The 26665-nt window shown below is 47.1% G+C and overlaps 1 protein-coding gene across 1 annotated transcript; it reads right to left on the bottom strand.

Annotated features, from left to right (window-relative positions):
- Positions 1-228: 228 nt before the first annotated feature.
- LOC137341331 (proton channel OTOP2-like) lies at positions 229-20810 on the bottom strand. Its single transcript, XM_068004456.1, has 6 exons — positions 20423-20810; positions 11865-12001; positions 11556-11614; positions 5987-6114; positions 2883-3799; positions 229-399 (listed from the first exon to the last, which is right to left on the bottom strand). The coding sequence occupies exons 1-6, from the start codon at positions 20808-20810 to the stop codon at positions 229-231; spliced, it is 1800 nt and encodes a 599-aa protein (XP_067860557.1).
- Between the last annotated feature and the right edge of the window lie 5855 nt (positions 20811-26665).

The following is a 26665-nucleotide window of genomic DNA, read 5'->3' on the forward strand; positions in this document are numbered from 1 at the left end:
TAACTGACTGCAGAGTGTGCCAGGGCCCCTCTTGGTCCACTGGTGCAGTCCCAGTGGGGAGTGGGTAGAAACATCTAGGGGAAATGGCTGATAGAGATTTGACAGAAAGAAACATCCTACTAACAAGGTTTTGCCAATCTGTTGTGTTGGTTTGGTCAAAGTGTCTGTTTTTCCGATCGGTTTGACTGCGTGCTGAAGCTGATCTTTGCTGGGTCTCTCGTATCAGTTTTAAGAAGTGACATAAATTTCCAAGAGGCTGGCCGCTGAGTGCATCCTGTAGAATATTCCCATCGGAAGGCCAACGTTGACTATGGTTGCCCACATTCGGAAACCATAAAACCTTTCCTCCAGACCGTTAGCAAAATGGGGCCGAGCGCCAAAGGCAGGCATGATCCAGAACTAAGGAAAGAAAATCAGCATTTCAAAACTTCTGTTAACTTCATGGGAAACCAATTCAGTTAAAAGCTATTGACCAAGGGTCACTGACCTGAAACGTTAACTTTTCTATCTCCGCAGATGCTGCTTGACCTGCTGAGTATTTCCAGCAGTTTTATTTCAGTTAAAGGCTAAATCCCAATCTAAGGACACTGATATGACTGCCCTGCGATCCACTGTAACTTGTACCTTGTACCAATATAACCAACACTCAAGTTATGGATTTCCTGAGGTGGGGGAGGGTAACAATGGTCCCGCTAAAGTTTATTTTCCTTGCTCAGGGTCTCAACAACAACTTGCATTTATATAGCGCCTTTAACATAGTAAAACGTCCCAAGGTGCTTCACATGAGCGTTATCAAACAAAAATTGACTCCGAGCCAAAGAAGGAGATAGTAGGATAGATGACCAAAAGCTTGGTCAAAGAGGAGGTTTTAAGGAGGATCTTAAAGGAGGGGAGAGAGGTAGCGAGGCGGAGAGGTTTAGGGAGGGAATTCCAGAGCTTAGGGCCCAGGCGGCTGAAGGCACGGCCGCCAATGGTGAGACAAAGGAAGTGGGGGATGGACAAGAGGCCAGAATTGGAGGAACGCAGAGATCTCGGAGGGTTGTAGGGCTGGAGGAGGTTACAGAGATAGGGAGGGGCGAGGCCATGAAGGGATTTGAACACAAAGATGAGAATGTTAAAATTGAGGTGTTTGGGGAACGGGAGCCATTGTAGGTCAGTGAACACCGTGACCCCAAGGACTGGACTGCAGAGGTTCAAGAAGAAAGCCCACCACCACCTTTTCAGTCCAACTGGGGACGATGACCTCAACAACATGTATTTTAACAGCACCTTTAATTTAGAAAATCGTCCCAAGCTGCTTCACAAGAGCGTTATCAGACACAAATTGACACCGAGCCAAAGAAGGAGATATTAGGACGGGCGACTAAAGAAGTGACGGGTGGGTTTAAAGGAGGAGAGAGAGGCAGAGAGGTTTAGGGAGGGAATTCCAGAGCTTAGGGCCTAGACAGCTGAAGGCACGGCCGCCAATGGTGAGGCGAAGAAAGTGGGGGATGCACAAGAGGCCAGAATTGGAGGAGTGCAGAGATCTCGGAGGGTTGCAGAGCTGGAGGAGGTTACAGAGATGGGGCGGTGAGGACATTATCTTGCACACTTTTCCTACTTTATAACAGTGACTAAAATTCAAATGAAATTAATTGGCTAGAAAAGCACTTTGGGATGTCCTGAGGTCATGACAGTCTTTCTTTATATCCTCCACGTACAGTGGGATGTGGAGGCTGCATTGACTTTCCATGTGAGTCTCTCCCATTCCAGCAGTGCCCTCTCCTCAGTGGGTCGGTTGCCTTTCTAGCCATGGAGAACATTTCTCAAATTCCTCAACCCTTCTGAATAACCTGAGTGGTCCGATCAGTTAAATTGATCTCTCTACCCCTCACTCCCTCCACCAGAGCTCCAAGTTGCCCACACCACAGTTGGATTGCTGCACTGAACGATATTTATAGCCCAGTCGTGTCTATTAAAGGGTTAACGGTTGATCCAGGACCAATGGCGCAGGCGCTTTCTGATTGGCTGCTCAGTCGTCAGTTGCAATACATTTTAGCTCCTGCAAACATGCTTCGCGACGAGTTTAGTTAAAAGGGAAAAGTGACCTCTGATTTAATACACAATCAGTCCAATAGCAGCAGCTCAAAGTGTTTAAAATGATTAAGGGACTCGATAGAGTAGATACGGAGAAACTATTTTCCTCTGGTGGGGGAATCCAGAACAAGGGGGCATAACCTTAAAATTCGAGCTAGGCCGTTCAGGAGTGAAATCAAGAAGTAATTTTTCACATAAAAGGCTGTGGATGCTGGGGGACAATTGGAGCTTTCAAGACTGAGATCGACAGATTTTTGTTAGATAAGAATATCAAGGGATATGGAGCAAAGCAGGGTAAATGGGGTTGAGGTGCTGATCAGCCATGATCTAATTAAATGGAGAACAGGCTCGCGGGCCTGAATGGCCTACTCCTGTTCCTAATGTTCCTATAAATTCATGGTGAGAAGGGGAAAGGCAGAATTAATTCATGAAAACTGTTGGAAAGGTTAGTTCAGGCTAATGTCCTTTGCCTTTACCTAAAACCCCACCAAAAAACAGATTAACTGGTCTTTTATCTTGTTTGCTGTTTGTGGGACATAAGAAACACAACATAAGAAATAGGAGCAGGAGTAGGCCATATGGCCCCTCGAGCCTGCTCCGCCATTCAATCAGATCATGGCTGATCTTTGACCTCCACTCTACTTTCCCGCCCGATCCCCATATCCCTTGATTCCCCCAGAGTCCAATAATCTGGACATTGCTGGGCACAAATTGTCTGCCACAGTCACCTGTATAAGTGACTGCACTTTGAAAAGTAATTCATTGGCTGTTCCGAGCGAGTGAAAGGCTCACGTTCTCAAACTTACAATGACATTGCACAAGAGTAAAAACGAGGAGATCTCCTTCAGAATCCTTCTCTTCCAACTGGGCCTGGGTGGGAGAGAGAATCGATCTCCACGGGTATTGTGTGTACGCTCCAAACTGCTTGGAACAGCCTCTTGACCATTGGTTGAGTGGGAGTTAGTTTGGGAAGGGTTCCTCTGGAAGGGGTGTTCCATGGCCTTCTCTGGGAGGCGGTGGGAGGCATTCGTATTGGTGTACACTTCGCTGACGGAATCCCTGACACTCGGACGGGAATTCCCGACACCCAGGCGGCTCTCCTCTACAAACGGTTGCCTGTGCAAACTTTCAGCGATGAAGATATTTTGCAGGACATGCTGGGCGATCGTCAGGAGGGAGAAGAGAAGATTCAGGACATTCAACAGCTTGTGGGGTTGGAGGGTCACGATAGCCACAACACTGAAGTACGATATGAGAAACTGGCCCAAAGCTGCCCCCAACAGGAGGCCTACGTCTAGACTCCTGGTAGGGTTTTTATGACTGTTCCAGTTCCTTTCATCAAACCTGTAGATGAGCGAGCCAACCAAGGAACTGATGGACATCAGGGTGAGAGCCGCAATGTTAAAGATGTAATAGAGAGTTAGAGCATGTGTCTTTGTTTCTTCATCCGTCACTTCCACCTCATAGATAATGAAGATCCCTAGTCCTATTAGGAGCACAGCAACCCCAAGGATTGGGCCCAGGAGGGTGCCACGGGAGCGGAATTTCATCTTGCCATGTTGTCCATGGTTGTCTACCCGTCTGCCAACATTCTTCCACATCACGTAACCCATTGCTGAGGCAAACAGACTGTACTCAATATTGAACGGGTACAAGTAGTAATAACCAGTCTGGAAGATGTGGCACACATTTGTGGAGCACAGACAGCCACTGTTCTCACCAGCTAAAGAACAAAACACAGAGCACAGAGTTACTTGGTTCATGAGGTAGGCCATTGTCTGAGTTTCAGGGTGTTTGATTGGTATGTGTGGAGTAATGCAGCTTTTCACAGTCTCTCTACATTGTTCAGATTAAGGAATGATCATAGCAGTGAGTGCTCCTCACTCAACATCTACACTGACTCAGTGCCAATAACACTGGGGTACAGTACTGGTGGGTACAGGTCTGTCGCCATATAACACTGGGGTACAGTACTGGTGGGTACAGGTCTGTCACTGTATAACACTGGGGTACAGTACTGGTGGGTACAGGTCTGTCACTGTATAACACTGGGGTACAGTACTGGTGGGTACAGGTCTGTCACTGTATAACACTGGGGTACAGTACTGGTGGGTACAGGTCTGTCACTGTATAACACTGGGGTACAGTACTGGTGGGTACAGGTCTGTCACTGTATAACACTGGGGTACAGTACTGGTGGGTACAGGTCTGTCACTGTATAACACTGGGGTACAGTACTGGTGGGTACAGGTCTGTCACTGTATAACACAGGGGTACAGTACTGGTGGGTACAGGTCTGTCACTGTATAACACTGGGGTACAGTACTGGTGGGTACAGGTCTGTCACTGTATAACACTGGGGTACAGGTCTGTCACTGTATAACACTGGGGTACAGGTCTGTCACTGTATAACACTGGGGTACAGTACTGGTGGGTACAGGTCTGTCACTGTATAACACTGGGGTTCAGTACTGGTGGGTACAGGTCTGTCACTGTATAACACTGGGGTACAGTACAGGTGGGTACAGGTCTGTCACTGTATCACACTGGGGTACAGTACAGGTGGGTACAGGTCTGTCACTGTATCACACTGGGGTACAGTACTGGTGGGTACAGGTCTGTCACTGTATAACACTGGGGTGTAGTACTGGTCTGTTATTGGTTGTAGGAGAAAGTTGAGGGGCTGATTTAACAGCTGCACACATTAAATAATGTTTGAGTTTGGTGTTGATTGTGTTTACTGAGAACACTGGATGGACGTCAGGTCAGATCCAATACAGATTCACACGGTACATTTACATTTAGAAAAATCAGTTGATGTGTGTGAGTCATGCTGATAACAGCAGATGAAATGAGCTCTCCCAGTGATTTAAATAAACAGATTGATATAATACGACAGTGACAGGTAGGTTGGTCGTATTTAACTGTTGACTGCCCCATATCGTGCCCCTTCCTCTCCGGTCAGCATTGACTCCTGTCGGAATACTGGTCAGCTGGTCTAGCCACCCTCAGGTACCACCAACTGTCCGTTCTTCATGTGTGACCATAGTGAGTCAACAGCCCATTGTACCATTGGGGGCATCACTGCAGCGTCCGACCCGACATACACCCTTAGAGCACTGGATGGTAATCAGCAGCAGGACCCCTGGCACTAAGGCCAATTGAAGGCTCCCTCCCACCCAACTCAGTTCACACTGCGAGTCGAACTTGGACGGCATTTTACCAACTGAGCTGTTTCAATATTACTAGAACGGAGACTTTGTACTGACACTTGTGCGGGGAAGCATGGTAGCATGGAGAAAACCCATGCTGGACCTGCCCTGGGAGTGTTTGATGGGACAGTGTAGAGGGAGCTTTACTCTGTATCTAACCCGTGCTGTACCTGCCCTGGGAGTGTTTGATGGGACAGTGTAGAGGGAGCTTTACTCTGTATCTAACCCGTGCTGTACCTGCCCTGGGAGTGTTTGATGGGACAGTGTAGAGGGAGCTTTACTCTGTATCTAACCCGTGCTGTACCTGCCCTGGGAGTGTTTGATGGGACAGTGTAGAGGGAGCTTTACTCTGTATCTAACCTGTGCTGTACCTGCCCTGGGAGTTTTGATGGGACAGTGTAGAGGGAGATTTACTCTGTATCTAACCCGTGCTGTATTTGCCCTGGGAGTGTTTGATGGGACAGTGTAGAGGGAGATTTACTCTGTATCTAACCCGTGCTGTATTTGCCCTGGGAGTGTTTGATGGGACAGTGTAGAGGGAGCTTTACTCTGTATCTAACCCGTGCTGTACCTGCCCTGGGAGTGTTTGAAATGGAAAGTGTTTCATTCCCCAGGGCAAACATCTGGATGAGCACAAAATGTTACCAAGGAACACATAAGAGATGACACATGGTTCCGCAGACTCATCAAATATTTACCTCTGAGGATCTGGCTTTGGTTGTCTGGGTGTTTCTCAATCTCTACCCCAGTCTGATGGATGGACTCATCTGCTACAGCCGACATCCACAGCATCAAGTTGGTAACCAAGGAAATGGCCAACCCACACCTGCATACAACATGACCCTATGGAATCAGTCTGTGCATCACAACAAATGAGGCCGAGGATAAACTGTCCACTTTAGCCAAGATACATGAAAAATGATCCGAATGTATTAACAGTAACAACTAGCATTTATATACTGCCTTTAATGTCGAGAAACATCCCAAGGGGCTTCACAGAGGCGTAAAGAAAAAATGGACGTTGAGCCAAAGGAGGAGATATTAGGATAAGTGACCGAAAGCTTGTTCAAAAAGTTGGGTTTTAAAGAGGGTGTTAAAGGTCTAGAGGAGTTGGAGTGGGGGAGGGGTTTAGGGAGGGAATTCCATTCTGCGGGGTCTAGGCAGCTGAAGATAAGGCCACTAATGGTGGGGGCGAAGGGAGTGGAGATGCACAAGAGGTCAGAATCAGAGGAACAAAGAGTTCAGGTGAGGGTCGTAGGGCTGGAGGGCGTTACGGGTTTAGGGATAGATGAAGCCATGAAGGGATTTAAAGACAAGGATGAAGGTTTTAAATTTGAGGCATTGGGGGACCGGGAGTCAATGTAGGTCAGCGAGGGCAGGAGTGATGAGTGAGAGGGATTAGGTGCGAGATAGGATACATGCAGCAGAGATTTAGATGAGTTGAAGTTTATGAAGGATAGAAGATGGGAGGCCGGCCAGGGGAGCATTGGAATATTCGAGTTTGGAAGTGACAAAGACATAGAAAGAAGAAAGACTTGCATTTCTATAGCACCTTTCGCGACCTCAGGACGTCCCAAAGCACTTTACAGCCAATGAAGTACTTTTGAAGTGTGGTCACTGTTGTAATGGAGGGAAACGTGGCAGCCAATTTACGCACAGCAAGATCCCATAAACAACAAGATAATGACCAGATAATATGTTTTAGTCTTGTTGGCCGAGGGATAAATATTGGCCAGGACACCTCACCTTCGAAATAGTGCCAAGGGATCTTTTACGTCCACCTGAGAAGGCAGTCGGGGCCTCGATTTAACATCTCCTCTGAAAGACGGCGCTTTTGACAGTGCAGCACTCCCTCAGTGGGACTTGAACCCACAACCTTCTGACTCAGAGGCAAGAATGCTACCACTGAGTCATGGCTGACACATGGATGCTGGTTTCAGCAACAGGTGGACTGAGGCTAGGGCGGAGGTGGACGTGGATGTAGGTAGCCTTTGTGATGGAGTAGTTATGGGTTTGGAAGCTCAGTTTGGGGTCAAATAGGATGTCAAGGTTCGAACAGTCTGGTTCATCCTGAGAGAGTGGATGCGGAGGAGGATAGTGGCGAGAGTACAGAGTATGTGGTAGGGTTCGAGGAGCATGGCTTCGGTCTTCCCAATAATTAGCTGTACGAAATTGCAGCTCATCCAAGATTGGATGTTGGACAAGCGGTCTGACAACACAGAGACAATGGAGGGGCCGAGAGAGATGGTTGAGAGGTAGAGCTGGGTGCCATCACGGTACATGTGGAAGCTGACCCCATGTTGCCAAGGGGCAGCATGTAGATGAAGGTGAAGAGGGGCCCAAGGACAGATCCTTGGGGGGCTCCGCAGGTGATGTGCGGGGGTGAGAAGAGAAATCATTGGTAGAGATGGGTATGGGTGGACCCAAGTGAGGATCGTTGCACTGAGCTGGACAAGGCAGGAGCGGCGTTGGAGGACCATGGTGTGGTCAGCCAAGTTGTAGGCTGCAGAGAAGTGAAGAAGGGTAGCATTTAGAACACTTGAAAAGGGCTGAGTGAATTTCTTGATAGGGACAGGACTGAAAATGAGATGATGCAGTGCAGATAAAGATAAAGGGCTGAATGGCTGATTCTTACCATGCTTTCTGAAGTCCTTTAGAATACCACCTCAATATACATAAAGATGTCCTTGACTCTCATTATATATTGATTAGCATTGAGGAATCATTTGGCCTCTTTCTCAACCCAAGAGCTGGTAAAATCTAAAGATCTGACCCTAAGTGCCTGACAGTCTTTGAGTCCATCGGCACCAGCAAGGAACATGACCACAACCCTCCATCATATGGCCTCCCCCTCAGCAGACAATCGATTGGCTTGAAGTCCGCCCAACTTTCCACCTGATTTATGCTCGTAAATCGTGTGGATTCGATCGGAGAATTCAGGAGCTTCCGTGGTCAGTGACTAATCTGCTATTAACGAATAAAATGAAAGACAATGAACATCTGCTGAGATTAAAGTGCTGCTCCCCGTTGGTGAGTAAAGGCAACTGCCTGGTGTGAAACTGAGCTCTACAGACCAGCAAGCCCAAGTGCTCCTGGTGGAAAGTGCATGTGTGGATGGCGGGTGAGAGCAGGTGAGCACAGTCAACTGGGAATTCCCCTCACAGATACCTTGCTGGCACTCACTTTCTAGGTTTCCACAAGAAGGATGTGCCACTTGGTTGAGGTAGTGGTAGGCTGTTGAGTACTGGGGAACTGTACCCCTGCAAGTCTTAACATCTTCAGGAGAAGAAGAGGGGAAAGAAGGGGAGACTTTTGCAGAAATAAGAGAATGCACTGTGAGGCATCAGACAGATGTGGACACAAAACTGTGAGGTAGACTTAACGGTTGATCAATAAATTGTGTTCAATGGCCCCATGCAAAGTAGGGTCAAGCCTACCCAAATTCAGCCTTGCTGCTAACTTCTGATCACCTCACACTCACTAGTAAACAAACCTAAGGCCTGCCCCACCTGGTCCTGTTCCCAACAACCAGGTCCAGTGTCCTCATTTTATTTGCCTCCTAACCTCACTGTGATCCATTCTTGCTTATTGAGCTGATTTCTCTATTGACCTCATGCAGTCTCAGTACCGGCTCAATCTCATCTTTTGGCATGGCCATTCACTGGCGATCTTCCAGTTTTTATTACACACCTCTGGTACTCAACCCTCGAACATTTGGATGATTTATTTGATCATTTTCTCGAATATCTCCACAATCTGACACTGTGCTCCCCCTTGGCAAACTGGTTGTCACCCATCAGTCTCTGCTCTTGGCCAACTTGTGCTGCATTTGATGGCCTATCCACTGACTCCTTTCCAAATCAGGGGTTCCCCGGGACTCTCTCTCTCACCCACACTGTTCTTTCTCTATGTCTATGACCTCTTCCACTCCACCTCACCCACCTACTATTTTGTCAGTTATCCCATTCAACTTCTTTCAGTACACACAACCTCCATTCCTCTTACAGTGATTCATTTGGTCTTCTTGCTGTTCCATAGACCAGTGAGAATCTTGTTTTGTTCAGTTCTTCAATGACACAGCTTCTTCATGTCCAACCAACAACTCCACCTCTTCCTTTTGGTGCTTTCACTGTCATGCCTTCTTCATCAATTGGCAATATTGACCTCAATATCACCTCTAACCTCATTTGGAATTTCCTGCATATTCTTCATTGCAATTCTTCCTCAAAGAAGCTTGGTTTCCTCTTTCCCCATAACAACTCTATAAAGCCCAGGTCTGTCCAAAACTAGAATCCCATAGCTGGGGAGGCCCTTCGAACATCTCTCTCACTCCTGGACATGATACAAAAAGATGCTTCTGTCTGATAGCCAATCTTCTCTCACCTCAAAGCATCCAACCTCGCAGTCACAACCATTCCTTCCTGCCTCTATTTTGTTGGTACTAGTATGGTCATTGAACTTTCATCTCTTGTTCCTCCTAAGTTGTTCCTCCCTACATTCTCACTGTATTAAAATCAAGACTCATTGCATCATCCTCTGCTCTTAACTCACTCTTTTTTACATGACTTCAACAGTATGGAACTCCTCGCTTCCCTCAATCTTCCTTTAGAATCCTAGAATGGTTAGAGCACAGAAGGAGGCCATTCAACCCTCGAGTCAGTGTTGACCTCAACATCACCTCTGGCCTCATATGGAATTTCCTGCACATTCTTTATGAGCTTTATAAGAGCAATCCAGTTAGCCCCATTCCCCTGCCAGTGCGGTGCCCAGAATTGGACACAATACTCCAGTTGTGGCCGATCCAGTGTTTTATAAAGGTTCAACATAACTTCCTTGCTTTTGTACTCTACGCTCGATTTATAAATCCCAGGATCCTGTATGCTTTTTTAACCACTTTCTCGACCTGCTCCGCCACCTTCAAAGATTTCTGCACATAAATCCCCCTTTAAAATTGTACCATTTAGTTTATATTGCCTCTCCTCATTCTTCCTGCCAAAATGTATCACTTCACACTTCTCTGCATAAATTTCATCTGCCATGTGTCCGCCCATTCCACCAGCCTGTCTGTGTCCTCTTGAAGTCTATCACTATCCTCCTCGCTGTTTACTATCCTTCCAAGTTTTGTGTCATCTGCAAACTTTGAAATTGTGCCCTGTACACCCAAGTCCAAGTTATTAATATATATCAAAAACAGCAGCAGTCTCAGTTCCGACCCCGGGGGAACATCACTGAATACCTTCTTCCAGTCCGAAAAACAACCGTTCACCACCACTCTCTGTTTCCTGTCATTTGGCCAATTTTGTATCCATGCTGCCACAGCCCCTTTTATTCCATGGGCTTCAATTTTGCTGACAAGCCTATTATGTGGCACTTTATCAAACGCCTTTTGAAAGTTCATAAACACCACATCAACCACATTGCCCTCATCAACCCTCTCTATTACCTCATCAAAAACTCAATCAAGTTAGTTAAACACGATTTGCCTTTAACAAATCCGTGCTGGCTTTCCTTTATTAATCCACACTTGTCCAAGTGACTATTAATTTTGTCCCGGTTTATCATTTCTAAAATTCCCCACCGCTGAGGTTAAACTGACTGGTCTGTAGTTGCTGGGTTTATCCTTACACCCTTTTTTGAACAAGGGTGTAACATTTGCAATTTTCCAGTCCTCTGACACCATCCTCATCGGAGGATTGGAAGATTATGGCCAGCATAGAATTTCCTCCTTTACTTCCCTCAGCAACCTCGGATGCATCCCATCTGGACCGGGTGACTTATCTACTTTAAGTACAACCTTTCCAGTATCTCCTCTTTATCAATTTTTAGCCCATCCAGTATCTCAACTACCTCCTCTTTTGCTGTGCCTTTGGCAATATCTTCTTCCTTGGTAAAGGCAGATGCAAAGTATTCATTTATTACCTCAGCCATGCCCTCTGGCTCCATGTGTAGATCTCTACTACCTTTTGTGTGAAAAAGTGCTTCCTGATTTCTAAATGGCCTGGCTCTAATTTTAAGTTTCTGCCCCCCCCCCTTGTTCCGGATTCCCCACTAGAGGAAATAGTTTGGAGAATCTCCATGCCCATGAAGACAAGGGATTCCAACATTAGGGAGCGAAACATTCGAAGTAATCTGGTCAACACCAACGCCTGGCAAAGCTGCCTCCACTCTATCCAAATAACCAACCGCCTGTCGTCCTTTACCAGACCAGCATCACCTCTCACAGAAACTGGGGGAGGAACCAAGATTAAAGAAAACAAACACGCTCACCTTGTAAAGTCCTGTTGTACCTGAATACAGTCTTTGGAATGGATCCACAGAAAGTACGACTGGATTAGGGAACAAAGCAGAGAGATAGGGTGATAATATTGTCCAGATAAACAGGGCAGATGGAGAGGGTAAATTCACCATTCTTGCACTCCTGGGGACTCTCATCGAAGGAGAGTGCCGATCAGGAGTTGGCCTACGACACCACATTGCCGACTGCCCAGCCCGCACTGCCTTCGATCCGGAGGCATGGGTCGGTGAACTCACCGCACAGTAAGTTCAGGATCGGTCACATGTCCATACCTCACTTACCTGCGTGAAAATAAATACGATCTGAGCGCTAGGGAATAGGAATTTAATCGGATGCTCACAGCCCACGAATCCAGCAACAGAGACAATCTTGAAGATGTCGAGCAGTAAACTGCAAGCGCCAAACAGCAGTAGCCCTCCTGCCAATCAGAACACAGACCAGGATCAATGAATGAGCCTCAACTGAGTCTAGAGAAGAGACAATTTGAGCCCGATTTTAAAGGGGTGGCAGGTACGGTGCATGTGAACCCCAGAGAAGGGCGGTGAACCCAGGGAGTCCTGACCTTAACGGCCTGGTCTCATCAACTTAAATTTTCCCAGAGTCCTGCCTGACACACACGGCCAGATCCACTACCTGGCCAGCGGGTGGGAGTGGCAATTTGGCGGCAGGAAGCTGCAGTTGGGATCCCGTGGGAACGTTCCCAGGCAGTCAGTGAAGGGGATGCTCCGGAGACGATCGGGGAGAAGGGAGGGCCTCTGGCCACGATTGGCGGGGGGCGTGGGTGGTGGGGGCGAGGCCTGGAAGAGCACTCTGGGCTTTGCAAGGAAGCTTATTTAAAGAAGAGCAGGTTAAGATCAGGCCACGGCAGGAAGGCAGCGGGATCAGAGGGGGTAAGTGACTGGCCTCATGTTAACTGGCCCCGCAGCCCGGTTTCCACCACGTGGGCAAGTTAAAATCAAGGCCAAGCTCTCGCTCTCCCCCCACCAGCACCACCGCAGAGCTGTTGGTGTGGAACAGACTCTCACATAGAATCATTACAGCACAGAAGGAGGCCATTCGGCCCATCGAGCCCATGCCAGCTCTTCGTAAGAGCAATCCAGTTAGTCCCATTCACCCGCTCTTTCCCTGTAGCCGTACAAATTTTTTCTCTTGAAATATTTATCCAATTCCTTTTTGAAAGCCACGACTGAATCTGCCTAGACCACCCTTTCAGGCAGCACATTCCAGATCATAACTACTCGCTGCGAAAAAAGTTTTTCCTCATGTCGCCTTTGGTTCTTTTGTCAATCACCTTAAATCTGTGTCCTCTGGTTCTCGACCCTTCCGCCAATGGGAACAGTTTCTCTTTATTTACTTTATCTAAACCCTTCATGATTTTGAACACTACTTTCAAATCTCCTCTCGACCTTCTCTGCTCTAAGGAGAACAACCCCAGCTTCTCCAGTCTATCCACGTAACTGAAGTCCCTCATCCCTGGAATCATTCTAGTAAATCTTTTCTGCATCCTCTCTAAGGCCTTCACATCTTTCCTAAATTGGACACAATGGGGTCGATTTTAGTACCCGTGATCGGGTGCGTTCCTCGGGGGGGGGGGCCATGAAAATCGGGGAATCCCGGAGCGGGTCGGGAGCCCGGCTCCAACCCGCCCACTTCCGGGTTTCCCACTGATGCGCTGACATGCACGCGCAGCCCCCGCATGTGGGTCTCCCGCCGGCAATTAAAGCCAGCGGGGTGCCACCTAAGGTATTTATTTAGGTATTTCAGGTCATTTAGAGACCTGATTAACGAGATATTGTAGGAGGGTTGGGATTTTACAAACAACTGGGACTGTTTCCCATACTGGGGGAAACGCTCCTAGTTGAAATGGACATGTTGCAGCCATCAGCCTGTGGCAGCTGCAAAGGTCCATTTGACAGGTGGGGGGGGAGACCCTCACTCATTGCAGGAGGCCACTCTGTCACTTGGGACAAAGATTGGCCTCCACCCCCTCCTCCTAACAATAAAATTCACCAACTTGCACACTTACCCCGGTGTCCAGAGACATGTACCTACCTCGCGGACCCCCTCAGATGTGCATCTTCCGGATGGGGGCCACCGTAGCTGCAGTCATGACCTCCTCGGAGGGTGAACAGCATCACCAGCCTCACCAGCCTCACCAGCCTCGCCAGCCATGCCGTCCACCTCTGACACGTGGAGCTCCACAACACAGTGCTGTGACACATCCACCTGCACAGCAGGAGGGAGGGCAACCGCAGAAAGAGATGCGTTGCAGAGGGCACTACCCTCGCCACAGGGTCCACAGACCGAGGCTCAGCTTCCTGGACCTCTCTGAGCAGCAGTGCACACGGAGGCTCAGAGTCACTCGACATGTAGTCGTGGACATCTGCAGCCTCCTTCATGCCGAGCTGCTCCTGGCTGGCCCGAGCACCATCTTCTTACCTGTCGCTGTCAAAGTCACCACTGCCCTCAACAACTTCTCCTCCGCATCCTTCCAGGGTGCCACCGGGGACATCGCCGGCGTCTCTCAGTCGTCTGCACAAAAGAGCCCTGCAAATACACCTACACCCACTCTACAGTGACACAATGGGTGGCATCAGTTGTGGGTCTTCATTGTGATCCTCAGGAAAGGGCATTATTGCACAAACCAGACAAGATTCGCAAAGACGTGGCAGTAGTGGTGACAATATAATATGTGATGTGAGTTGGTCAGAAATTAAATATAAGTAAAAACCATGACAAACCCTCAAACACCCTTGTGCATCCCCTTCATGCTCACGACACGTTTGCCTTACGCTGCCTACTGCACATATGTGATGCATGCCCTGTGGCAGCAGCACAGGTAGCGGCAGGTTGAGTGAGGCTGACTGTGAAAGAGATGCATGAGAGGGTGAGTATGAGATAGAGCCATGAGATTGTATGAGGATTGGGTTGAGTGGTAGTGGCGGGATGAGTACAGGCGAGGTGAGTAAGTGCAGGTAAGATGAGGATGAGGTTTGAGTGAGTGTGAGGAGTAATGTGACAGAGTAGTGTTGGCAGTGCTGAAGGAGATGTGGGGTGGGGGCGGTGATGTGGCAGATGCAGTGTAGGGGAAAGAGTAAGTGTACTCACTTTGGCTGACCTACTGAGGTCATTGGAGCGCCTCCTGCACTGTATGCAGGTGGGCGATATGTTGGTTGCGCTGGTGACCTCCTCTGCCACCTCGAGCCAGGCCTTCCTGGTGGCAGAGGCAGGCCGCTTCCTCCCGCCCGCCGGGGGGAAGATCTCTGTCCTCCCTCTCCTCCTCACCCATCCAATAAGACCTGGAGTGAGGCATCATTAAACCTGGGAGCAGCCTTCCCCCTGGGCTGCTCCATGCTGTAATTTTTCCTATTTCTTGCAGCATCAGTCAGTGGGGGACTGCCCCTTTAAATGGAGCTCCTCCAGCTGACAGCCTATACTGCACATGCGCAGCCCGCCCGCCACGCAGCTTAGCAGCAGGGAACCCGGAACAAGAGGTAAGTGGATCCAATCAGCCTGCGACTGCGTTCGGGGCAGACTGATATCACCGGGCGCGTTACCCACGCGCCCAGTCGACCCCCTGCCGCGAACCCGCTGCCATGGTAATATCAGGCCCAATGCTCCAGTGTTTTATAAAGGTTCAACATAACTTCCTTGCTTTTGTACTCTATGCCTCTATTTATAAAGCCCAGGATCCTGCATGCTTTTTTAACCGCTTTCTCAACCTGTCCAGCCACCTTCAAAGATTTGTTTACACATATACCTCCAGATCTCTCTGTTCCTGCACCCCTTTAGAATTGTGCCCTCTAGTTTATATTGCCTCTCCTCATTCTTCCTGCCAAAATGTATCACTTCGCAGTACTCTGCATTAAATTTCATCTGCCACGTGTCCGCCCATGCCACCAGCCTGTCTATGTCCTCTTGACATCTATCACTATCCTCACTGTTTACCACACTTCCAAGTTTTGTGTCATCTGCAAATTTTGAAATTGTGCCCTGTACACCCAAGTCATTAATATATCAAAAAAAGCTGCGGTCCTAGTTACCGACCCCTGGGGAACACCACTGTATATCTTCCTCCAATCTGAAAAACAACCGTTCGCCAATATTCTCTGTTTCCTGTCACTTAGCCAGTTTCGTATCCATGCTGCCACAGCCCCTTTTATTCCATGGGCTTCAATTATGCTGACAAGCCTATTATGTGGCACTTTATCAAACACCTTTTGCTGGTGGGACAGGACATACCCAGGGATGGTGATGGAAGAGTCTGGGACATTGGCTGAAAGGTATGATTCTGTGAGAATGGCTATGTCAGGCTGTTACTTGACTAGTCTGTGGGACAGCTCTCCCAATTTTGGCACAAGTTCCCAGATGTTAGTGAGGAGGATTTTGCAGGATCGACTGGGCTTGGTTTGCCTTTGTCGTGTCCGGTGCCTAGTGGTCCGTTGCCGGGTGGTCTGTCCGGTTTTATTCTTATTGTGACTTTTTTTAGCGAGATTGTACAACTGAGTGGCTTGCTAGGCCATTTCAGGGGGCGATTAAGAATCAACCACCTGTGCTAGCTCTTGAACTGGAGCAGTCTACTCTATTCCCATTCACCGGCCCTACCCCCATGTCCTTTTATATTCCTCGGCGGTCATTTTAACATAATCCGCTCGGTGTGAAACTGAAGTAAAGTAAGATATGTCAGAGAGTAAAACCGGTGTTCGATCTGATCGCGTCAGTTTCTGACCGGGCAGGCTAGGTTAAAATTACCTGCACTTCAAATCCTTATCCAATTCCCTTTTAAATGATGCTCTATTCTCCCTCAATAACCCCTTGTAGTAAAGCATTAATACATTTAAGGGGAAGCTAGATGAACACATGAGGGAGAAAGGGAATAGAAGGTTATGCTGATAAGGTTAGATGAAGAGGGAAGGGATGAGCTCTTGAGGAGCATAAACACCTGCATAGACCCGATGGGCCGAATAGCCTGTTTCTTTGATGTACATTCTATGTAATTCTATGCTCTAAAAATCCTCTTCTAACCTCATCGCTTCTAATTTCCCCTGCTGTTCTTCTATTGATGATCCTCAGTCTGTCCCCTCCTCATTACCGATTTCCCAAATAAGCTTTCACTGTTTATCCTCCTAAAACCTGTCAGGATTGTGAAACCCTCTATCACCCACCCACCCACCACCCCCACCACCTCACCCTTAATCTTCTCTGTTTCAGTGAAAAAAGTTCCAATTTACGGAGTTTTCTTCATCACTATTAGTCCCCCATCCTCTTTTATTTGAGACAAGCTGACACTCCATGGGGCAACACGGTTCCTGTTCTACTGGTACTGGGGGATTCCACCCTGTGGAGACAGCCACCCAGAGTTGAATAGTGATGTTGGGACGGTGAGATATTCTGAATTGTCTTTGGGGATCAGGAACAGTTTTGCAGAAATTTACTGCAGGAAGTTAAATAAGTGGAGCATTAGAGCAAACATCAAAGCTGAAGTGGTTCCCATTATCTTCAGACAGAAGTGCCGATTGGATGATCCTTCTCGGCCTCCTCCTGAGGTCCCCACCTTCACAGATGCCAGTCTTCAGCAAATTCAATTCATTCCACGTGACATCAAGAAACGGCTGAATTCACTGGACACAGCAAAGGCTACATCCCATCTGTTGTGCTGAAGACCTGTGCTCCAGAACTAGCCATGCCACTATCAAAGCTGTTCCAGCACAGCTACAACACTGGCATCTATCCGACAATGTGGAAAATTGTCCAGGTATGTCCTGTCCACAAAAAGCAGGACAAATCCAACCTGGCCAATTACCATCCTATCAGCCTACTCTCAATCATCAGTAAAGTGCTCAGTTTGGGTTCCGCCAGAACCACTCGGCTCCAGACCTCATCTCAGCCTTGGGTTCAAACACGGACACAAGAGCTGAATTCCAGAGATGAGGTGAGAGACATCAAAGCACAATTTGACCGGTGTGGCACTAAGGAGCCCTAGTGAAACTGAAGCCAATGGAGATCAGCGGTTCAAGAAAAAGGCTCACCACCACCTTCTCAAGGGCAACTAGGGATGGGCAATAAATGTCAGCCTTGCAAACGACTCCCTCAACCCAAAAATGAATAAAAATAAATCTGATATTGTGGGTTTGACTATTAAATTCACATTATTACTGTGATATGCCTGTGGGTCAGCAAGTTTTCAAAGTGAAGCTGTTTCTACCTTCACGGCGGGGTTGCTTCTAAATATACAGTTTTTCTAAGTAAATTAGATTTTACTCCAATGAACAATGTCATCAATCTCATTAAGTTGTCCTTCTACCATCCCCATTCCCATGAAAGTCGTGAAAAAACAAAAGAATCAGAGACCAAAATTAAAACTCCAGTTTGTTTTGACTATTCCGTTGTCTAAGGATTTGATTTTCTTTTCCTGAGGATTTGTAACCATCCGGGCAGGCCAATGACTTGCTTTGTTTGCTTTTCAGGTCAAGGTAACCACATATGTCCTAGATTTCTCAAACCCAATCTATACTCTAAAACTTCTTCTGAATATGTTTGGCAGAGATAATTCTACCGTGTAAATCCCTGGACAAAAATATACCCCTTTAGCTATTGCTTTATCATTGAATGATTCCAATATCATTTGTAAGATAAGCACTACCCTGGTATGTCATCCATTCAACACCATCCAGGACAGAGCAGTCTGCTTGATCAGACCCGCCTGCCACTTCACTCAATACCCACCCCCTCCATCACCATGGCTGCAGTATGTACAGTTTACAGGATGCTCACCAAGATTATTTAAACAGTACCTACCTCTTATTTGACCTCTACCACTGAGAAGGAAAAGAGCAGTGATGACTTTGGAACACCATCACCTCCAAGTTCCCCGCCAAATCACCCATCATCCTGACTTAGATGCTGGCTCAATATCCTGGAATTCCCTCCCTAACGCCACAAGGACTGCAGCAGTTCAAGAAGAAGGCCCACCGCCACCTTCTCGGGCAACTAAGAATGAATGGGCAATATTCCTTGCCAGCGTCACCCACGTCGCGAGAAAAAATATATTTAAAAAGTTTCCAAAAGCTGAGGAAGCGTTAAGACTGGAAGTTGGTAAGTAAAGAAAGATCAAATATTCAAGTGAGCAGAAGTACTGTATCATGACATGTAGTCAATAGCCTGAGTCTCTGAGCACAGACAGTAAAGTAACAGCATAACAATATAGAGAAAGGACATGTGTTCAAGGTTAGCTAAACTGGAAGAAGACAACCAAAGAAAGAAACAATGACCATGGCCTTGCCATAGGCATCCTCAGAAGTGAGGTCAATTATCCCAGAGGGAGGCAGAATCACCCAATGTTCTCAGCCGTGGCTCAGTAGTAGCACCCTCCCCTCTGAGTCAGAAGGTCATGGGTTCAAGCCCCACTCCAGGGATTTGAGGACATAATCTAGGCTGATACTCCCAGTGTAGTACTGAGCGAGTGCTGCACTGTTGGAGGTGCTGTCTTTCAGATGAGATGTTAAACCGAGGCCCCGTCTGCCCTCTCACATGGATGTAAAAGATGCCATGGCACTATTTCGAAAAAGAGAAGGGGAGTTCTCTGGTGTCCTGGCCAATATCTATCCCTCAACCAACATCAGTAAAACAGATTATCTGGTCTTTATCTCGTTGCTGTTGCGAGGCCTTGCTGTGCGTTTCCTACATTACAACAATGACTACACTTCAAAAGCACTTCATTGTCTGTAAAGTGCTTTGGGATGTCCTCAAAGACACTATATCAATGCAAGTTCTTTCTTTTCTTTATTCTGTGCCCATCTTTCCTGCAAACTGATGCCCCATCTACCCTCTCAGGTGGATGTAAAAGATCCCATGGCCCTTTTTGAAGAAGAGCAGAGGTGTTCTACCAGTGTCCTGGACATTATTTATCCCTCAACCAACATCACTAATAATATTTACCTGATCATTTACCTCATTGCCGTTTGTGGGACTTTGCTGTGTGAAAATTGGCTGCAATACAACAGTACCTAGCTTTCAAAAGTACTTTATTGGCCGTGAGATGTTTTGGGACATCATGAGGTCATCAAAAGTGCCACATAAATGCAAGTTCTTTCTTCTTTACTACAGCAAAAGCCTACTGCAAAGGGCAACGTCTAGTATCTGAAGATTGTATTGTGAAGGGAAGGCCCAAATACTGGACAATATCTCTGCCCCAGATGCAGCCACTGGATTGCACTATCTGACGGAGCAGGGAGATAACAAGCTAGAAATTGGAAACGCCCAACTTAAAGCATCGTCAAGACAGGCTGAGAGTGCCTTAACTGAAAGTAGGAGAGAGAAAAAGGGTGTGGAACAGAGTTAACCAGAGTTAACCAGAGTTAAACTGGGTTGCTACAGGGAGCTGAGAGAACTGAACTGAAAGGACCGTGGCAGCCATCTTGTGTGTGGAACAATAAGGCTAACTGCACCAAATCAAAAATTAAAATTGGATTTACGTCCAGCGCAAGTTCGCTGCTGAAGGAGATTAAATGGGTGGGTAGAATCCATGATAGGGTAGAGTGTACATGGGCTGTGGAAGGAGATTAAATGGGTGGGGAGAGTCCATGATAGAGGAGAGTGTACATGAACTGTAAAAGGAGATTAAATGGGTGGGGAGAGTCCATGATAGGGGAGAGTGTACATGGACTGTGGAAGAAGATTAAATGGGTGGGGAGAGTGTACGTGGGCTGTGGGAGGAATGCGTCTGATGGTCCTTTTTTGCTGTTATATGTAACCGTATCAATGTGATGAAATATTTTGGACTGCTCTTTTCACTAAATAGCAAACTATGAAGGGTTTATTATATTGCACAGACACATACCCCTCAGCCACACTGGTCCTGCATGTGAGTCCTTGTAAAGAATAGCATGCTTCTGTCGGACTGTGCACAAAACATAGAACAGCATCCAGCTAACAGTTAGGAGCATCATGATGGTGAGAGCTATCAGGGCATCCTCCTGGCCCACTGCCACCTCACTGAAAGCCCCTCCGCAGATTAGAGCACCACCCAGGAAGAAAATGTTGATGGCCAGCAGGCCGGAAAGCAGCCTGCCCCCTTGAATTTGGTGCTTGCTGGGCTGGATTTGCGGTGAAGGTGGAAAGGTATGGTCATTGCAAAGTCTCCACTCATTCACCGACTCTTCTTTTCGTGATGGTGCTGCCTCGTTCGTGATGTTGTTGCTTTCAGTATTAATCATTTCTTCCGCCATTCTTATGTGTTTCTGAAGCTGTTGATAAACATAAAGAACTTGCAACAACAGGAAAAGGACCAACATGTCCAACCCTTTTCACAGATCAGTACCACCCACCCACCTTCTCAACACAGGGGAACATTTACTCTGTGCGCTGTGGGTAACAAATAATGAACCCATTCTTTAAATCTCAAATCTTTTAACCCAAATCCCTTCTCACCATATTCCTCTGTCCCTTCCCATCATATCTGTCAGACCCTTCCCATCATATCCCTCAGTCCATGCCCGTCATAGCCCATTAAGTCCCTTCACACCATATCCCCAATCTCTTCTCACCATATCCCCAATCTCTTCACACCATATCCACAATCCTTTCTCACCATATCCACAATCCTTTCTCACCATATCACCAATCTCATCTCACCATATCCCCAATCTCATCTCACCATATCCCCAATCTCTTCTCACCATATCCCCAATCTCTTCTCACCATATCCCCAATCTCTTCTCACCATATCCCCAATCTCTTCTCACCATATCCCCAATCTCTTCTCACCATATCCCCAATCTCTTCTCACCATATCCCCAATCTCTTCTCACCATATCCCCAATCCTTTCTCACCATATCCCCAATCTCTTCTCACCATATCCCCAATCCTTTCTCACCATATCCCCAATCTCTTCTCACCATATCCCCAATCTCTTCTCACCATATCCACAATCTCTTCTCACCATATCCCCAATCCTTTCTCACCATATCCCCAATCTCTTCTCACCATATCCCCAATCTCTTCTCACCATATCCACAATCCTTTCTCACCATATCCCCAATCTCATCTCACCATATCCCCAATCCTTTCTCACCATATCCCCAATCTCTTCTCACCATATCCCCAATCTCTTCTCACCATATCCACAATCCTTTCTCACCATATCCCCAATCCTTTCTCACCATATCCCCAATCTCTTCTCACCATATCCCCAATCTCTTCTCACCATATCCCCAATCTCTTCTCACCATATCCCCAATCCTTTCTCACCATATCCCCAATCCTTTCTCACCATATCCCCAATCTCTTCTCACCATATCCCCAATCCTTTCTCACCATATCCCCAATCTCTTCTCACCATATCCCCAATCCTTTCTCACCATATCACCAATCTCATCTCACCATATCCCCAATCTCTTCTCACCATATCCCCAATCCTTTCTCACCATATCCCCAATCTCTTCTCACCATATCACCAATCTCATCTCACCATATCCCCAATCTCTTCTCACCATATCCACAATCCTTTCTCACCATATCCCCAATCTCTTCTCACCATATCCCCAATCTCTTCTCACCATATCCCCAATCCTTTCTCACCATATCCCCAATCTCTTCTCACCATATCCCCAATCCTTTCTCACCATATCACCAATCTCATCTCACCATATCCCCAATCTCTTCTCACCATATCCCCAATCTCTTCTCACCATATCCACAATCTCTTCTCACCATATCCCCAATCCTTTCTCACCATATCCCCAATCCTTTCTCACCATATCACCAATCTCATCTCACCATATCCCCAATCTCTTCTCACCATATCCACAATCCTTTCTCACCATATCCCCAATCTCTTCTCACCATATCCCCAATCTCTTCTCACCATATCCCCAATCTCTTCTCACCATATCCCCAATCTCTTCTCACCATATCACCAATCCTTTCTCACCATATCCCCAATCTCTTCTCACCATATCCCCAATCTCTTCTCACCATATCCCCAATCTCTTCTCACCATATCCCCAATCTCTTCTCACCATATCCCCAATCTCTTCTCACCATATCCCCAATCTCTTCTCACCATATCCCCAATCCTTTCTCACCATATCCCCAATCTCTTCTCACCATATCCCCAATCTCTTCTCACCATATCCACAATCTCTTCTCACCATATCCCCAATCTCTTCTCACCATATCCCCAATCCTTTCTCACCATATCCCCAATCTCTTCTCACCATATCCCCAATCTCTTCTCACCATATCCCCAATCTCATCTCACCATATCCCCAATCTCTTCTCACCATATCCCCAATCTCTTCTCACCATATCCCCAATCTCTTCTCACCATATCCACAATCTCTTCTCACCATATCCCCAATCTCTTCTCACCATATCCCCAATCCTTTCTCACCATATCCCCAATCTCTTCTCACCATATCCCCAATCTCTTCTCACCATATCCCCAATGTCTTCTCACCATATCCCCAATCTCTTCTCACCATATCCACAATCTCTTCTCACCATATCCCCAATCCTTTCTCACCATATCCCCAATCCTTTCTCACCATATCCCCAATCTCTTCTCACCATATCCCCAATCTCTTCTCACCATATCCCCAATCCTTTCTCACCATATCCCCAATCTCTTCTCACCATATCCCCAATCTCTTCTCACCATATCCACAATCTCTTCTCACCATATCGCCAGTCCCTTCTCACCATATCCCCAATCTCTTCTCACCATATCCCCAATCTCTTCTCACCATATCCCCAATCTCTTCTCACCATATCCCCAATCTCTTCTCACCATATCCCCAATCCTTTCTCACCATATCCCCAATCTCTTCTCACCATATCCCCAATCTCTTCTCACCATATCCCCAATCTCTTCTCACCATATCCCCAATCTCTTCTCACCATATCCCCAATCTCTTCTCACCATATCCCCAATCTCTTCTCACCATATCCCCAATCTCTTCTCACCATATCCCCAATCTCTTCTCACCATATCCCCAATCTCTTCTCACCATATCCCCAATCTCTTCTCACCATATCCCCAATCTCTTCTCACCATATCCACAATCCTTTCTCACCATATCCCCAATCTCTTCTCACCATATCCACAATCTCTTCTCACCATATCCCCAATCTCTTCTCACCATATCCCCAATCTCTTCTCACCATATCCCCAATCTCTTCTCACCATATCCCCAATCTCTTCTCACCATATCCCCAATCTCTTCTCACCATATCCCCAATCCTTTCTCACCATATCCCCAATCCTTTCTCACCATATCCCCAATCTCTTCTCACCATATCCCCAATCTCTTCTCACCATATCCCCAATCTCTTCTCACCATATCCCCAATCTCTTCTCACCATATCCCCAATCTCTTCTTACCATATCCACAATCTCTTCTCACCATATCCACAATCCTTTCTCACCATATCCCCAATCTCTTCTCACCATATCCCCAATCCTTTCTCACCATATCCCCAATCTCTTCTCACCATATCCCCAATCTCTTCTCACCATATCCCCAATCTCTTCTCACCATATCCACAATCTCTTCTCACCATATCCCCAATCTCTTCTCACCATATCCACAATCCCTTCTCACCATATCCCCAATCTCTTCTCACCATATCCCCAATCCTTTCTCACCATATCCCCAATCTCTTCTCACCATATCCCCAATCTCATCTCACCATATCCCCAATCTCTTCTCACCATATCCCCAATCTCTTCTCACCATATCCCCAATCTCTTCTCACCATATCCACAATCTCTTCTCACCATATCCCCAATCTCTTCTCACCATATCCCCAATCTCTTCTCACCATATCCACAATCTCTTCTCACCATATCCCCAATCTCTTCTCACCATATCCACAATCCTTTCTCACCATATCCCCAATCTCTTCTCACCATATCCACAATCCTTTCTCACCATATCCCTCATTCTCTTCTCACCATATCCACAATCTCTCAATCCTTTCTCACGATATCTACAATTCCTTCTCATGACATCCACAATCAATCAATCCCTTCTCACCATATCCACAACCCCTCGATCCTTTTTCGCTATAATCACAATCCCTTCTCAACATATCCTCAATCTCTTCTCACCATATCCTCAATCTCTTTTTACCATATCCACAATCCCTCCATCCCTCCTCAGCAGATCCCTGAGTCCCCTGTTCGGACCTGTTCGCTCAGCACAGACCAGGGGCCGAACCTGGATCGTCTACGCAGGGGCATGAAAACTAGTTAAAAGTAACTCTCAAAATATGGAAAAAACTACTTTTAAAAAAGATACTCGGGCCCATTTTCGGCGTGGAGCTTGCGGTGTGGAGCCTCATCCACTGGGAGCACGCAACGGAAATTCGTGAGTGCACCAATCTATAATTTCCCATCCATAAGGTGATTCCCAGATATGTGCTCCCGGGGGATGAGGCTTGTGCTGAATAGATCAGCCCTGTTGGGTGTGGTTTTCCATTCAGGAACCCATGGATACGCAGACTGATTAGGAATGGTTCTCCGTTACATCCTGCAGCAAGGAATCTAACCTGAAATCATTAATTTTACCATTCAAACTGATCAGTTAAACGACTTACCCAGGAGAGCCCGAGAGACCAGTGCCCCTTTCCTTTGTATCACGGTCCCTGGTGGGTCTGAATCAGCGGAGCATTTATACCGGGGAGGGTATCAGAGCGTGGGGATGGCACAGGTTTTTACCTGCAAAGTGTCTATAAATCAGAGCGACACACCAATAAACTTCACACAAATCTCTATCATTTGACGAGAATAAAACGTACTGGGCCGTGTGAAGTTTAGAAATGTTGTAACACTGAGGAGTGATTTATAATATAATAAAGCTCAGGATTGCAATTAGGGTTCTTGGTGAATTTTAGTGTTTATCAAGGTGAGGGAAGGCAATGCGGTGCAACGGAAAGTATTTGCTTTTCAGATGCTCAAAGGACTTGTCCTTTGGGTGATTTTTCGTGAATGGTGAATCGTATTTTTGTGTCGGTGCCGTTGTAACACGGTCTGTAATAACCGAGTTAATATAACGCAAAATGAACACGTTAACCATTGCACTACAAATCGCCAATAAAGTGAATTAAAGCCCCCTCATGCCAGAATCAAACACTCCCAGGGCAGGTACAAATACGGGTTAGATACAGAGTAAAGCTCCCTCTACACTGTCCCATCAAACACTCCCAGGGCAGGTACAGCACGGGTTAGATACAGAGTAAAGCTCCCTCTACACTGTCCCATCAAACACTCCCAGGGCAGGTACAGCACGGGTTAGATACAGAGTAAAGCTCCCTCTACACTGTCCCATCAAACACTCCCAGGGCAGGTACAACAGGGGTTAGATACAGAGTAAAGCTCCCTCCACACTGTCCCATCAAACACTCCCAGGGCAGGTACAGCACGGGTTAGATACAGAGTAAAGCTCCCTCTACACTGTCCCATCAAACACTCCCAGGGCAGGTACAGCACGGGTTAGATACAGAGTAAAGCTCCCTCTACACTGTCCCATCAAACACACCCAGGGCAGGTACAGCACGGGTTAGATACAGAGTAAAGCTCCCTCCACACTGTCCCATCAAACACTCCCAGGGCAGGTACAGCACGGGTTAGATACAGAGTAAAGCTCCCTCTACACTGTCCCATCAAACACTCCCAGGGCAGGTACAGCACGGGTTAGATACAGAGTAAAGCTCCCTCTACACTGTCCCATCAAACACTCCCAGGGCAGGTACAGCATGGGTTAGATACAGAGTAAAGCTCCCCCTGCACTGTCCCATCAAACACTCCCAGGGCAGGTACAGCACGGGTTAGATACAGAGTAAAGCTCCCTCTACACTGTCCCATCAAACACTCCCAGGGCAGGTACAGCACGGGTTAGATACAGAGTAAAGCTCCCTCCACACTGTCCCATCAATCAATCCCAGGGCAGGTACAGCACGGGTTAGATACAAAGTAAAGCTCCCTCTATACTGTCCCATCAAACACTCCCAGGGCAGGTACAGCACGGGTTAGATACAGAGTAAAGCTCCCTCTACTGTCCCATCTGGCCTTGGATATTG

Source organism: Heptranchias perlo, chromosome 23 (genome assembly GCF_035084215.1).
Source record: "Heptranchias perlo isolate sHepPer1 chromosome 23, sHepPer1.hap1, whole genome shotgun sequence".
NCBI lineage: Eukaryota > Metazoa > Chordata > Chondrichthyes > Hexanchiformes > Hexanchidae > Heptranchias > Heptranchias perlo.

Bases quoted from the DNA above. Each gene is read 5' to 3' on its own strand.
- LOC137341331 (XM_068004456.1), bottom strand. From the start codon at position 20,810: ATGGCGGAAGAAATGATTAATACTGAAAGCAACAACATCACGAACGAG. The intron at 12,002-20,422 runs GTATGTGTCTGT...TCTGATTGGCAG, and splicing joins AGGACCAGTGTGGCTGAGGG to GAGGGCTACTGCTGTTTGGC. The intron at 3,800-5,986 runs GTAAATATTTGA...TTTGTTCTTTAG, and splicing joins CCAAAGCCAGATCCTCAGAG to CTGGTGAGAACAGTGGCTGT.